This window comes from Bicyclus anynana, chromosome 14 (genome assembly GCF_947172395.1).
Source record: "Bicyclus anynana chromosome 14, ilBicAnyn1.1, whole genome shotgun sequence".
Taxonomy (NCBI): domain Eukaryota; kingdom Metazoa; phylum Arthropoda; class Insecta; order Lepidoptera; family Nymphalidae; genus Bicyclus; species Bicyclus anynana.
In genome coordinates this window covers 12,765,854-12,782,953 of record NC_069096.1, presented here as the reverse complement: position 1 = coordinate 12,782,953, position 17,100 = coordinate 12,765,854, and the positions used below count along the sequence as shown (strand labels likewise).

General features: G+C 35.9%; 1 protein-coding gene across 1 annotated transcript; it reads left to right on the top strand.

Moving 5' to 3' along the window:
* Positions 1-10,539: 10,539 nt before the first annotated feature.
* On the top strand, positions 10,540-16,178 carry LOC112050601 (flexible cuticle protein 12-like). The gene is made up of 4 exons (XM_024088898.2): positions 10,540-10,575; positions 11,654-11,848; positions 14,334-14,438; positions 15,978-16,178. Exons 1-4 carry the CDS (start codon positions 10,573-10,575, stop codon positions 16,071-16,073), a joined length of 399 nt encoding a protein of 132 aa, XP_023944666.2. The 5' UTR covers positions 10,540-10,572; the 3' UTR covers positions 16,074-16,178.
* Positions 16,179-17,100: the final 922 nt, after the last annotated feature.

Below are 17,100 nucleotides of genomic sequence, written 5' to 3'. Positions count from 1 at the left end.
CGCCGCGCGGTTTCACCCGTGTGATTCCTGTTCCCGTAGGAATACGGGGATATTATATAGCCTATAGCCTTCCTCGATAAATGGGCTATCTAACACTGAAAGGAGTTTTCAAATCGGACCAGTAGTTCCTGAAATTATCGCGTTCAATCAAACAAACAAACTCTTGAGCTTTATAATATTAGTATAGATAAAAAGTAAGTATTAGATAGGCACTTACCAGTTCAGTCATCATAAATCACTGCATTGATCATGCTCTAAAATAAAATCATGTTTGTGAGGCATTGCGTAGTCTGAGTAAATATATAAAATGTAAATGATCCTTTAGTGATGTCATACCATGATAGCTATAGTATGAGATCCGGTACAGAAATATATACCCTCGTCGGTTATACAGTTGAGATAAGAAATAAATGATAAAAAATAGTTAAATTAACATTGCTTTAGGTTGCATAAATAAATTGTGGCCGAACAGTACTTATTAAATGATTATTTTTTATTAATTCATTTAATCTCCTTCTCTCATTGGTTAATTAAAAAAAGCGTACACTAGTTAATAGAATAGAAAAAGAATTGAAAAAGTAAAGGTTGCCTGCCTTCACACTGCAACTGGGTTGCCAGATAAAACTGTTATTAGTTATTTAGTCATCTAATATGTCAAATGAAAGTTTATTTTATGCTGCATTGGATTGCCTTTAATCTTGTTCATGGTTTCCTAGATTTTGTATAGCTGCAATTTAACTAGGCAACCTATTTGCAATGTGTCACTGTGAACATTATCAATCATTTATTTCTCATCACTAATGAATACCAGATGAGGGTATATATTTCTAATGTCGGATATTAGACAACTACGGCGTGGAAAATTATTTTTAGTAGGTACATTTTGAACAAATAATTAAGCATGGATTAGTTATAATGATGATGTAAGAAGACTCTTTATTGGTTTCTTCTCAAGTACATTTTTGTCGGTAAAATTAGATCCAATTCGGATAAACCAAAATCTTATAACCAATAGATAGCAATAGACTCAGCAAGAATTCGCTCTATTGTATGCCATGGCTTTACTAGAGTGGTCACCTTGAAAAAACATGAACGAAGTTGCGGGAAATTGCTTGTGTATTTATGTGTATGGGTCTAGTTATATAGTATTATCGAATCCATGAGAATTAAGTTAGCTTCGACTCTTGATGATTATGGTCACAGCTCATTAGAGCCATTCGGCACTTAATCTGCTCCGCTTCCCTGTGTGCTCTGTTAGTACTCATTATGTGGACATTCGTAGCTTCTACACAAAATCCGTAGTCTCACCGTCTGCTTGATTACCTTCCGATAAGGGTATCGAACACGGGCGTGTTTTGTTGTGTTAATACACAAGTGTATTAACTAGTAGTGTATTAACACAACAAAACACGGGTCCTGAATTAATCGCGCGCTGTGCGTGTGCTTACACACGTGGAATATTTATACGTAGGTACATTAAAAATAAATTTGTGGACGCAAAGCTGACCACGCGACGGTCAGTGCTGACAATATCGCGCCATCGTAGTCCACCTGTCGACAAACTAGTGAACGCCGTTAAGTTAGCGCTAGTCTAGCGTCGGATGTAATGAGTTAATACCCTAAAACTCCTTAGTACTTACTTTTAAATAAAATCTTTATACTACAAAAAACCAGAAACAAGGTTCGATTTGCATATAAATAAATGGATGTTAAAACTAGTTTATTGTATAAAGGTTACAGTTTTTATAACGATCGTGATAAATATGTTATAAAATGACAAAGATTACATATTTTTATTGGATGCGACTCATTTCCGCATCCAATAAAAAAGGATTGAACAATTAATACACACCTTGTTAATCTATTATACCTACTTACCTGTGACACAGAATACATAGGTAATTATGTACAAGTAAGTTAGTCAAAGGGGCCCAGGGAACCCAGATACACCCCCGTATTTTTATTTTTTTATCCTTTACAAGTTAGGCCTTGACTACAATCTCACCTGATGGTAAGTGATGATGCAGTCTAAGATGGAAGCAAGCTAACTTTTTAGGAGGAGGATGTAAATCCACACCCCTTTTCGGTTTCTACACGACATCGTACCGGAACGCTACATCGCTTGGCGGTACGTCTTTGCCGGTACGGTGGTAACTAGCCACGGCCGAAGCCTCCCACCAGCCAGACCTGGACCAATTAAGAAAACCTCAATCGGCCCAGCCAGGGATCGAACCCAGGACCTCCGTCTTGTAAATCCACCACACATACCACTGCGCCACGGAGGTCGTCATACCCCCGTATAAATATGTATATGAAGATGATAATAAGATGTACCTATAAATAAGGATCTGGTTAAATAGTTCTCTTTATAAAAGTATCCTTCTTTTGACTTCTTTGATACAGCGGCTTAATGCAGATCTGGGTTTGATTCATCATCATCAACCCATATTCGGCTCACTGTTGAGTTCGAGTCTCCTCTCAGAATGAGAGGGGTTAGGCCAATAGTTCACCACGCTGGCCCAATGCAGAATGGCAGACTCTGGTATACAGTTTTCACGATGTTTTTCCTTCACCGTTTGAGACACGTGATATTTAATTTCTTAAAATGCACACAATTGAAAATTTGGAGGTGCATGCCTCGGATCAGATTCGAACCAACGCTATTTGAAAAGGTAATTTAATCTAATCTTTCTTATCTGCAGTTAAAAATTTGAAGACATTTAATTCAAAAGGTAATTTGAAGCGATCAGTCTATTTTTATTCCCGCTTATTTAAAAATACATTGACAAACATAATTATTTCGTTACTTATTGTAGTGGCTCCGTACGTTATTTTATTTGACAATTTTTATTGTTTTATGACATCCTTGACCAAAATCTCTGGCCCACAGTCCACCCACGAGAGTAATTTTGTTGTAACTTATTATTAAATAAAATAAATAAATAAATAAATGAATTTTTATTTCAGTTCAAGAACCATATAAATAATAATCTAGATGAGTTAGTAAGATTAATAACAATTTTTTACCTTAAACTATGTTAGTATTGTTAGTGAACCTAAAAATTAAAATTAAAAATAAAAATAAAAGTAACATCTATCTATGTAACATCTATCTACAAAAACGGCCTGTAGCCATAGCTATCCATCGTGCCACTATTGGGCAGCTCAACCTCTCCAATATTGAGCCCAGGATGCTGTTGTGGCCATCGCGAAGACGTTGTAGGAGTGAAGCTGCCTTTTTGCGCATGATAGCATGGAAACCATCAGTGCGAGCATCGAAGAACATGCCACTTGCACTACAATACCTTGGCAACCCCAACAACATCCTAAACCCATTATTGTATTGAACTCTAAGGGTATTTAGTGATCTAAGTGAATATGTCACCCACAAACCACTCGAGTAGAACGATTGACAGTAGGCTTTGAAAAGCGTTATTTTAACTTCTTTGGTACATCGAGCAAATCTGCGGGCAAGCATATTACACCTAACTGACAAAGCCCTTCGTTCTCTTTCTATGTCATCATCATCCCTTAAGTTCTCTTTTATGACGTGTCCTAAATACCTGAATTGCTTCACGACCCTAAGCTTCACACCTCCTAAGCATACCGGCGGCACATACTATTATTGACGTGATGTCTCCGTACATCACAGCTTTCGTAATGCAATCGAACCTTATGCAATACATGGTGATATAGACATCTTCAAATACCTTTTGTGATTCGATTTTATCGATGATTGACATGATTTCTTTTGCGTTTGTAAGCGAATTTTCATAATCTTTTGTTAAACGTAAAATTAAAAAATTCTGTATTTTTTTACATTAGATAAAATGGATTCTCTTCCTCTTCTTTCATCGTCCTTTTTTTTTGGTAGGTATCTTTTTCAATACACAGATAATTTTCTACCTAAGTAGAAGTTTCGGTGTTTGTAAGCGAATTTTCATAATCTTTTGTTAAACGTAAAATTAAAAAATTCGATAATTTTGTACATTAGATAAAATGGTTTCTCTTCCTCTTCTTTCATCGTCCTTTTTTTTTGGTAGGTATCTTTTTCAATACACAGATAATTTTCTACCTAAGTAGAAGTTTCGGTGTTTGTAAGCGAATTTTTATAATCTTTTGTTAAACGTAAAATTAAAAAATTCGATAATTTTGTACATTAGATAAAATGGTTTCTCTTCCTCTTCTTTCATCGTCCTATTTTTTTGGTAGGTATCTTTTTTCAATACACAGATACTTTTCCACCTAAGTAGAAGTTTCGGTGTATGGCGGTATCTGTGAATGACCGAAATCTGAAAGGTGCCTTGAGCCATGGAAATTATAATCTTAACTGAAAATGAAACTCAGGAGTACAACATACATACATACATAAGATCAGCCTTAAGACAAAGATCATGTATTTAAACTTTTACGATCCTTGAATATCTCCCCTGATTCTTCCATTTTTACCAATCTTTTCAATCAAGTTCATCGGATTAAGGTACTCTTGATCTTGACTCAAGAGTAACTTATAATGAGAATATCCTGGATTTGACCAGATTTGGTCATTTCTAATTTATGATATTCTCTTTTTATCCTCTCTTCATGCCTAAACCTGATCACTTTTTACAATATCATAGATAATTTATTTACAAACTACAAACAGTATAGTGTATGTACAGTAAGATTTCATCATTATCAACCCATATTCGGCACACTGATGAGCACGATGTCACCTCTTTTTTTTTTATTCTTTTCAAGTTAGCCCTTGACTACAATCTCACCTGATGGTAAGTGATGATGCAGGATGGAAGCGGGCTAACTTGTTAGGAGGAGGATGAAAATCCACACTCGTTTCGGTTTCTACAAGACATCGTACCGGAACGCTAAATCGCTTGGCGGTACGTCTTTGTCGGTAGGGTGGTAACTAGCCACGGCCAAAGCCTCCCACCAGCCTCTTAGAATGAGAGAGCCAATTAAGTCCAATTAGTCCATCACGCTGGCCCAATGCAGATTGGCAGACTTCACACACTTAATTAAGAAAATTCTCAGGTATGTAGGTTTCCTCACGATGTTTTCCTTCACCGTTTGAGACAAATGATATTTAATTTCTTAAAATGCACACAACTGAAAAGTTGGAGGTGCATGCCCTGGATCGGATTTGAACCCACACCCTCTGGAATCAAAGGCAGAGGTCACATCCACTGGGCTATCACGGCTCTTACATTCCTAAACTTAATCATACTTTTCTTGATTTTTACATTACGATAGATATTTACACATAAATACAGTAAAATTAAAAACACATTGAGTAAGATTTATACCCTCTCATTTACTTTGTAGTAGGTCAAATACCACCACATGTAGGCTATTTACTTCCTTAATAGATTTCCTGAAGCTGGCCTAGGCAATTTGCAAATGTCAGCAGTGTAATACTAGAATTAACATACATATTAAATGGAGATCAGTGTTGCATTACATGGAATGAATTATTACAAAACAGTGACCTCACTTTGGTGCAGTAATGTATTTTTAATTTTTTTTTTTTTATTGTATACAATGGGGTGTGGGATACAATCAATACATAAAGAAAAACAAAGTCTAAGATGGAAGCGGACTAACTTAGAAGAGGTACAAGTTTGTTCTACGTCGTACTGGAACGCTAAATCGCTTGGCGGTCTTTGTCGGTAGAGTACTAGCTAACATGGCTGAAACCTACCGTCAGACCACACCTGAGCCAATTCAATTCTTTTTTGTTTTTTTTTTATTGAAAGAAAAGAATACAATGAGGAACTTAAACTAATTTATCATAATAACTATTTAAAAAATATGAAATTCTAAACTGACCCGTGTTGGGAATCGAACCCAGGACCTCTCTGTTGAGAACCATAGCACTTTGTGGTAGGCAAATATACTTAAGTATCTATTATTAGGTATTGGTTAGTTAGAAAACATTAATTTCATTGAAAGCCATAATAAATAATGATGCCATTGGAATGCCAAACGCAAGGTCCTTGACAATAAACTTTACTAGAATTAATAATTTTATACAAGTTCAAATATGGATGTTATTTTAATAAGGCTATTTTAATCATCAAGTTGATAATGTCGATCTCAGACCAATTACATATGGACTTTTACCGCACCCAAATTCACCAAACTCACACATCGAAAATATTTTAGACCAATAAATATATTTTGTGTCCTTACACTACACACTACTATAAATTTGATTCGCACACGTGTAATTTTTATACTGAAACAAACACATCGCATCAATTCATTACACAGAATTGCACATTGTTCCGGCTGAAGAGTCGATTCTTTTTAGATATTGTTTTTATTACAGATTCGATATAATTAAGTTCGAAATACTTACAAATGAAACACATCTTTATATTTTAGTACTAGTTTACTAAAATATAAAGATGTGTTTCATTTGTTTTTTAACGTTTTTTACGCCATTTAAGTATATACCGGTGTTTTTAGGGAGCTCTTTACATGGCGAAAACAATTACAACAATGGAACATCGATTATGTACAAACAGTTACACGCGATACATTGTGATCTTTGATCTTTGACAGAGGGGTAAAGTCTTGCGAGGTAGGTCCCTATATAATTCGTCTAAGATGTCGGCCGACTTTCGACTAGGGCCGCCCAATTCGTATTGAGACTACAGCCATACAGCCTTCTACACAGGATACAGCAGTGGCGTGCGCAATATTTTAACTAGGGCATGCATTTACGTAGAAATTGTACAAAAAGAAAATTCCTTCTCCAATACAGGTTGCAGCAGGAGCGTAGCTAGAGTATTTGTATATAAATAGCTCAATCCGTATATACAGGGTGTCCCGTAATTAATGGATAAAACGAAAATGAATACACCACCTAATTATCGAAAACTAATTTGAATAGTTTTGAATTTTGTTTTGGGTGACGTAGTTATATTTTTTTTCGGATTTTTCAAATTTTGTAAAACTTGTATCTACACGTTGTGGTTACAAAGTTGCAAGTAAAAATGCATGTGAGGTGCTGAATTTTCAATACAACAAAAATTTAAAAAGAGAGCACATTCGAACTGTTTCCTTCAAAATGTTTTACAATATCTGCCCTAAATTTACTAATGCAGTCGTTTGTATTGAACTGTCATTAAAAAAAACTAAGTAAAAATTCTCTTACTTAACAGATCTGTAGTATGTCAAAATGCTTGTGTATTGAATGAATGAGCATTTCATGAAATGAAAATTTTTCATAATCATTATCTGTCTATATAGACCATTTAAGGTCTAGGTATGGATTTGCCAATGCACAACTTTAAGCAATGTGTTAAAAAACATTTACTTAGTCGAGGTTACTACACTATTGATGAGTTCCTTAACGATAAAAGTGCTTGGAGGCCATTTAATCAGCTTCCACCTTCACACAGGAAGTAAAACTATAAGAAATTGTAATTGTTATCAATTGTAAATTATAGTACTGTCATTTTTTTTATTTCAAAAGAGCAACTGTTGAGTTTCTTGCCGGTATCTTCTCAGCAGAACCTGCCTTCCGAACCGGTGGTAGAATCTTTACAAATTGTCAACTGACGTGTCAAATGTGCTTGTAAATTGAGCCTACTTGAAATAAATGAATTTTGATTTGATTTGATTTGTATATCAAGGAGACATTCTTTGTAGGAGAGGAGATTTGGAAGTACCTACTATGCTACTTCAATTCGGGTTGGTGGGCTAAATATGATAATGTTTGGCCAAATAACGATAATTTTCAGATGTTAATGATGACCGGAATCAACGCATTAACGTGAGTCTCATAAAAAGACACCTCATTAATGCTAAGTGGATGAGCCACTGTCATGTAGGTAATGGGGGGCATTCGTAGGGGGCTAATCGCTAATTACGTGCAGTGGCATACAATACTTTTTGTGCGATCATGATAAAATAAATAAAATATTGAAAAAAACTTGGTAAATAATGAATATACAATTGGCGATGGGCATGACCTACATTTAGTCTCGGCGTGACCTTCGAGATTTATCTCATATAAGGAAGCCTTATTTTTTGTAGCCAATGACATGGAACTACTTAAACATTAAAAAAAATATATGCTCTGAGGTTTTATATTGAGTAGATTACGCAATGGAAGTAGAAAGATACATTTATAGAATGAGGAATGTCTAGCCATCGCAGCCTCTCGCGCTAGTATGTCGTCAGCTAATCATTATAATCATATTATATTTTATTCTTAAAACTAGACACCTGTGTGGCATCAAACAGGTTTTTTAAGAAAGGAAGGATTTTTTCAAGTCCGCCTAAACTAGTGGTGCCCAAAGTTTTTAACGGCCTTATAGGGGGGAGATGGAACTTAGACTACCACGCTGTTCCAATGCGGATTGGTGATTTTAGCGTTATAATGTTAAATTCATTAAAGACCACTTTTAAATGTAATTGGTAATGGCTTAACATGCTCTACGAATTACGGGGTGTTACTGAGAATTTTAACTGAAAATTCTCATTGGCTGACCTAGTATTCGAACCTAGGATCGGAAACCAAATAGGTAAAACCGAAAACTGGCCAAGGAGGCAGTTGACACAAAACACAAATAACATTAAATTGTTTTAAAACTAATAATTTCACTCCAACTTTGTCGGCAGAAAATTTTCCCATACATGTTTTTCCAATGCGTTAATACAATAGGGTAGTTGAAAATTCATTATAAATAATATTAATTTCGTGTAGTACATGGAATAAGGGTCCGAAATACATCGATATCAATTAAAAATAGTTAAGGATTTCTTTTAAACCTTAATTTAAAAATCATGTATTTTATAAAATTTTCCAAACGTTTAAAACGCTATCGTCCATTTTGTGACGTCACAATGTTACTTGATTAAAGTCAAACTAATTTGTTAACTAATATTTTTGTCAAACGCTCCGAGGGATTTGTTCAAGTAATGAAACAGTAGAAATATAGACCATCATGGCTGACAGGCGTTTTGGCTCGTATTGTTAAAAAAATATTGAAAAATTTAAATTTTCATGTAAAAACATAAACAAAACATATGATTTTTTTTTTAATCGAACGATAATTATGTATTTAAGACCATTTAAAAATAGTGTGAGCTAGCCTGTTACGCACGCTTGACTTGGGGTATTTGGCTGGTGAAAAAAAAAAAAATATATAAAAATACAGTTTACCATTTTCCTGTTTTTAGCTTTTGCCTTAATATATTTTATAACTTTGGGAATTACTGGTTAAACCTGACCTTATGACATTATAAAAAATCATTTAAATTTATACCCGTTGTACAAAAAATATTTTTCCTACAATGCGTTTATAATGCCTTATAAACTACTAAGGAATGAAAAAACGGGAAAAATAAATTATTTTGTCAAATTGAGAATGGAATGCTGTGTTAAATTAATATTTAATTAAAGGAAAAATATAAGAAGAGGAAGGAAAAACGATATTTCTTTTTCAGGATTTTTGAAAACATTTATAACGTGAATATTCTATTCTATTCAATTATTATTAACTATGGCAAAATACCATTTTTATTAGTTTAGGTTAGGGTAAGCAAACATTTCAGGTCCCTAGGAAGTAGATATCTAATAGATTATAGTCGATTTTCCATTTTTGATCTCCTTAAAATAAACATTAAAAAACCAATTTACCTAATAACCTTTAACCGGATCACATAGGTAAAAAAATATCAAATCGCGCTCACCTTGTGAAAAAAATCCTGGTCAACCGTAAGTCGGAATCGGGCATAAGCGGTTCCGTATACTGTCATCTTCAACGATCGGATCTACGAGTATATCTTATTGTATATTTCACGTCCATATGCGAAGCTTTGAGGTAGTTTTTACTCTTACTTCGTAACGCACATTAAAAAATTAAAAATACTTGATTTGATTGTTTGATGCAATATTTAAGAAATTTATAATAAATTATTGTAGGACCTAAAAAATAGATGCTTTTATGATGCATGTTTAAGTGAAGCTTAGGTCATTGAAAAGTTGGGACATGCACCTCAAACTTTTCAGTTGAGTGCATTTTAAGAAATTAATATATCACGTGTCTCAAACGGTGAAGGAAAACGTCATGAGGAAACCTGCACACCAGAGAGTTTTCTTAATTCTCTGCGTATGTGAAGTCTGCCAATCCGCATTGGGCTAGCGTGGAGGACTATAATTGGCCTAACCCCTCTCATTCTGAGAGGAGACTCAGCTCAGCAGTAAACCGAATATATGGGTTGATAATGATGATGATGAATGTGAAATATCCCTGTTTTATTATTATAAAAATGTGTATACAAAATACAGATACCTATCGTCTTTTTAAAACTACTAAATCATAAAAAACATGAATGAGATCTCACAAGAAATTTTAAAATCAGAAACTTGTTAATTAATTCAGTTTTATATGCGGAACCCTAATATATCAAACCACATTGGATATCGGAGCTTCTTTGTTGCAAAATAATGCAAATGTCGATACATAGAACTATAATCGAATGAGTCGTCAGAGTATATAACGCGGAGCGATTATCTGTTTATTCACAGTTATACATCGTCTGTTAACTTAGCACATCATGGTGAGTGCATTTACGCGATTTGTCTTAATCATCAAAAAATAATAATAATCAAAAAATTCAAAATTATTTTTTTTAACAAGGCTTGCCACTATTCCACGTGGGCATGATTTGTATAGTTATTAGGATAAGTTAGCTTAAGTTCCTTATTGTATTTTTTCTAATTTTTTTAATTGTTCTTAAAGCTGTGCATATTAAAAAAAATAGGCTTACTTTACAAGCACTTTTGAAACGTCGAAAATTAAAACTTATAATTAAAGAGGGTTTCAAACGCGCCTTGGTCCAAGAAGATCTCCAACGAACTCACCCAAGGTTTATTTTAAATCATGATCAATTAATCATCAGTTTTACGGATATAATAAAATCATTCAAGTTGATCTTAATAATTTTATTTATAGTAGCTATAAAGTAGCAGTATAAAAGTATTTCTACTTTTATAGCCCTGTCTATCTTTATTAATCTGCCTCGTTAGTCCAGTGGTTAGACTATATGGCTTTGGATCACAATGTCCTGGGTTTAAACCCTGGGTTGGGCTATATGAGATACTGGGTTTTACTTTCTTTTAAGAACTTTCAGGATATCTGCGATCATTACTTTCGGAGCTACAGGGATTTAAATGCCGCGGATCCCTGAAAAACGCCCCATACAAAATAGTACGAATCAATGATGTCCTTGATTCGCTGATTGTTAGACTTGTATGGGCGTTCAAACAAAATTACAAATATCTTTTGTTTGCGTTTATGTCTATAGTTCACATATTGAAAAATGTGATGTTTAATGAAAGGAAGCTAAAAAATTATGAATTTTCATCTAATTACGATTAATTTTAGCAGATTTTGAAATTTTTATAATCTTATTTATTTTGCAAACACCCAGCCAATCTTTGTTTTTTACGTATTAATTAGTTAATATTACCCGAATGCCTCTTGATTTGTATAGTTATTAGGATAAGTTAGCTTAAGTTCCATATTGTATTCTTTCTCAATAAAAAAAAAACCCATAAAAATCAATATATTCTACTCTCGGTGACGTCGCTGTGGTCAGTCAGTCAGAAAAAAAGTAACCAACTTTGTGCTTTCAGAAATCCTTCGTCGCAATCCTCGCCCTCGTGGCCGTCGCCGCCGCCGACGTGGCCCACATCCTCCGCTCCCCCGAAGCAGACGCCTCCATTGTCCAGCAGGACGCCGACGTGTTCCCCGACCAGTACCAGTACAGTTACGGCACCAGCAACGGCATCAGCGGCCAAGAGGCCGGCGTTCTTCAGAACCCTGGCAGGGTACGGAACTTTTTAAAATTTTTAAACACCCTATTTTCGGAGGATAGAATATTTTTTTTTTTTTTTTTATTCTTTACAAGTTAGCCCTTGACTTCAATCTCACCTGATGGTAAGTGATGATGCAGTCTAAGATGGAAGCGGGCTAACTTGTTAGGAGGAGGATGAAAATCCACACCCCTTTCGGTTTCTACACGGCATCGTACCGGGACGCTAAATCGCTTGGCGGTACGTCTTAGCCGGTAGGGTGGTAACTAGCCACGGCCGAAGTCTCCCACCAGCCAGACCTGGACAAATTAAGAAAGTCTCAATCTGCCCAGCCGGGGATCGAACCCAGCACCTCCGTCTTGTATATCCACCACGCATACCACTGCGCCACGGAGGCCGTCAAATAATACATACAAGTACCTACATACATGCTGAGTAGGTACTATTTTGTAACCAGCCTCATTGGTCCCGTGGTTAGCTGGTTCAGCTACGGTCCAGGGTTCGAATCCCAGGTCAGGCCAACAAAAAAAAAAATAGAGGTTATTGGGATTTTTCTTACAAGAAAAATCTTAATAGCAGCCTGGAGTTGGAAAGTCGGCGGTGTTAGTACACCCCCGTGCCTCGGAGAGCACGTAAAGCCGTCGGTCCTGCGCCTAATCTCTTGCCGGTCGAGTCGGTCTGACGTCCCATTGGATTTCGAGAGTGAGGGAGGAGATAGTGCACCTGTGCCTGCGCACACACTTGTGCACTATAATATCTCCTGCGTACATGGCTAATCTCACCATGAGATTAGCCGCCGTGACCGGAAGTCGGTCGGGAGCATATTATTATTATTATTTTGTGACCACACGTGCCATTTTGTTATCTATGGTTGAGGCATGGACACACTTTGGACTTTTATAAAATGAAGTCAGTCTGATGTCTGGTTAACAAAGGTTAGGCTAGCTCATTTCACAGAAAAAGTTCGCTATTGAATGCGACGTTCAATGACAGTGGAATTCATTGACGTTGCAGGACCCCCAAGGGACCATTCACGCGCTGAGTGTCGAATTCTTAAACGTATAGAATTGAACATTCAGCGGGTGAACGATCTCCTGGGGGCGCCCCCACAACGCTAACGTTAAAATCGGTGTAAACCTTCTTTTTCCATAATGTTTTATATTTTCTTATTAACCCTTAAAAATATAACTTACAGTGTAAGTCGTTTACACTGTAAGTTACCGCAGACAAAGTCGCAGGCGTGCACTAGTCACGCATAAAAGTAAAAAGAAAAAAAGTGGACAAGGAAACACTTATCTTTACAAGAAATCTCTCATATTTTACCGTTTAGATACGAAGCCAGTAGACATGTAGGTACTTTAAAGATAAATACATATACAATGCGATAATTTAAATAATATTCTAATTTGGGTAGGTATGTTATATTGATGCGCAAAAGCAAACTAATAAATTATTAATAAATCAGTAATCATTACTACATATTCAAGGTTAGTTTGGACTACATTTAAGGAAATAAGATGGTCACCAAAATATGTACATAAATTAATATGTATGGATAACCTTGATATTTTCCCAAGACATTTAATATTTTTAACGAATAATTAAATGATTTGACTATGGATTACTACGGAGTTATTCTATTTTAAGGATAAAAATTATTTATCTTTATCAATAGGTTTACATTTTACTTTGTATGGTTTCTTGATCCTAGCTTTTATTTATTGTATTGCATCACACTTCACACTAATATTATAAAGGCGAAAGTTTGTGTGTAAATGTGTAAGTATGTTTGTTCCTCCTTTACGCTGCGGCTACTGAAGCGATTTTGCTGAAATTTGGAATGGAAATATATTTTACTCTGGATTAACACATAGGCTACTTTTCATCCCAGAATAATCCATGTTTCCCGCGGGATTCGTGAAAAACTGAATTCCACGCAGACGAAGTAGCGGGCGTCCGCTAGTTTACAATAGTTTTAAATAAAATCAATTAGCTTCGTCAAACTTTTGGCGTCTCCATTTTAGTTCTTTTTGCTGTTAATTTAAATTATTAACGGATTTTCCCTTACTTTGTATTCCTCACTAGAACTGCAGCAGAGACCCAGTTGCTCAACTGGGTATATTTTGGATATTATGGGTATATTTTGGATACTGCAGCACTGGTATCCAAAACTGCTCTACTAGGTCTCGGCAGATAAAAAAACATGAATGGAGAAGGGGAGTGTTAAATAGTTCTTAAAGAATTTCATTCTGAAATTCTCTATAACCCGTGGGCATTAACTATGTCACTTGGCTACCAAACAACACAGTACAAACGTCATTCGAGACGGGCGTCAAGTTTTTCCGCACGACCTATACATTTAAACTGCCGATAGCTGTAACCTATCTGTAAGCAGAGAAAATGTTAATTTGGACTCTCGACAGATAATTTCCGAATATATATTTTTGGGTTTTTGACTTTTCGATAGACCTAATTTAATGTTTACTTTATTTAATTTCAGGAGGACGAAGGTATCGAAGTCCAAGGCTCCAACTCTTGGACTGCCCCTGATGGTCAGGTCATCAAGACTGTCTACACCGCTGGCAAGGACGGATACCGCGCCGAGGTATGATATTGTTTAAATCAAAATGAATGACTATACTGAAGAAGATAAATAGAACGAGAAAGAGAAATTCTAGCCAAGCCAAGCCATAGCTAAGAGTCGGCAATTTGGTGGTGTTAGCCGTGCTTGGGAGAGTAAGTTAAGTTTTCGGTCCCGGCCATTAAGTATCATTAACATCTAATAGCGGTCGTTACTGAATTTAACATTGTAGTTGTGTGATGGCGCCATATATCCTCTCCTATCAGGAGGGAGGAATGGCCCTTTAGTTTTAAGATATTTTTTGATTCCACCTCTAAATTAATTGTTTGAAAACAAAATAATTAGAAAATGTAAGAAATTCAGAAATTTCAACTAAAAACAGTTAATTATATATGATCGATTGTGTTACCAAACGCATATTGATGCGTAATTAAATTCTAGAACATTATGAAATGTTCGTAAACACATTTCGATAAGTTAAGCCCACATCTTGCATAAACAGAGCCAGCACCACGTCTAGGTCAAATGAAGCATAATGTAGCGTAATCATTAAGAATGTATTACGTAGGATTTAAAGGTGCGTGGACCCCAAAAGTTACAGTGTCTTGCGAAACTTTAATGTCTATTGTATCTCGTTCATACAAAACATGATTCTTAATAATTATGCAGTAATTATTATCGTTCGGTCCCAGAAGAGCAATTACTGGGACCGAACGATTATCACTGACAGGTATATTGCAGCCAATAGACCTGATATAGTGCTAGTCGATCGGTCAGTGCGTCGTGCAGTAATTGTTGATATTACTGTTCCACATGACGATAATCTGGTTAAAGCGGAAAAGGAAAAAGTATCAAAATACTTGGACCTTGCTCACGAGATTACCGCCATGTGGAATGTTGAGTCAACTATTATTATTATTCCGATAGTGTTGCTTCAGTCAATGGTCTTATAGCGAAAAGCTTCGACCAATACCATAAGAAGCTTTCGCTTAACCGTTGGATCAAGAGTCCGATACAAATGGCAGTGATTCTTGAGACGGCGCGTATTGTGAGGAGGTTCCTCACTCTGGAGCCCTGACCACCGGTTGCTTGGGCACTCAAAATGACCCGCAGCGGGAGGGTTGATTTTTTTTTTGTTGAATTTTCTGCGTATGTGAAGCCTGCCAATCCGCATTGGGTGGTGGACTATTGGCCTAACCCCTCTCATTTTGAGAAGAGAGAGCTCAGCGGTGAGCCGAATAAGGGTTGATAATGATGATGATGATGATGATGATGAAGCATAAAATGGCTAATATGTCAAATGAAGTTTATCTATCTCGCTGTGGTGTAATAGAAAATTCCTTAGATTATTAAAGCTGAATAATTTAATAAAAATATTAAGTCAGAAGAGCTGAGTAATTTTTTGCGCAAAGGCCAGTCAAGTCAAATGCAGCCAGTATTCTTGCCACCATTCTACGTGTGCATGATTTGTATAGTCAATAGGATATGTTAGCTTAAGCTCTTTATAGTTTTAGCTTATTTTTTTTTAATGTTTGTAAATTTTAAAAACTATTTTTTTTCCAGGGTGCCCATATCCCCGTCGCTCCCCCGGTACCAGAGTACATCCTTAGAGCACTCGCCTTCATCGAATCTCGCCCACCCCAACCCCAAAAGAATTAAATTTAGTACTTAAGGTTATCGCTTAATCACTGCCATTTATTATTATTGTTACCTCTAGTCGCGTAATTGTGATGGAGCAATAAAATTTTTAGTTGACCGTTACAATTTTTGCATTTTATTTACTGTTAACTCTATGTGATTTATGATTATGTGAATTACTTTAACCCTTTAAATTTAAATTTTAAGTTTTGAATAAGGTTTTGCAATGTTGGTTTTGATAAAAATGAATAAAAGAAAAATTTAAAAAACAATGTGGGAAACCATAATTCAAATTAATTAATTTTAAATAAAAAGCGAAAAATAACATCGTACTAAGTTCTATATATCATATTAGGTTCTAACTGATGATCAGTTTGAAGGTAGAATTGGAAATGAGGAGATCCGCAGAAGAACCAAAGTCACTGACGAGTTGCGAAGCTGAAGTGGCAATGGGCGGGGCACATAGTTTGAAGAGCCGATGGACGTTGGGGTCCCAAAGTGCTGGAATGGCGACCCCGCACTAGAAAGCGCAGTATCAGTAGACCCCCCACCAGGTGGATGCAGGCGGCTCAGTATCGTGATTTTTGGAAGTCCCTAGCCACTGCTAGGCCTATGTCTTGCAGTGGACGTCCATCGGCTGATATGATGATGATCCTTTCTCATTGGATCTGAGAGTATCAGACTGTCGAATATGGGTTGTTACTTATGAAACATCTGCTAAGAACGGGTTTTTTGAAAGGGTCGCATTAAGAGGGTCTAAAGGCGGACGAAGTCGCAGGCGTATATATGTAACTTGGTGCATAAAAACATACAGTCGAATTAAGAACCTCCTCCTTTTTTGAAGTCGGTTAAAAAGAACACCAAGGTAGCTACAGGTATTCATATAGGTACGGACAGAGCTTAAACACGCTAATAAATAATTAAATATTCAATACAATATTGAATATTTAATTAACACTAATAATTATTATTAAAACAGGTAATGAGAAAGTAAACACTGCATTCATAATGGCTCCATTGAAACCCGCACAAAAGCGTGTTTACCTGC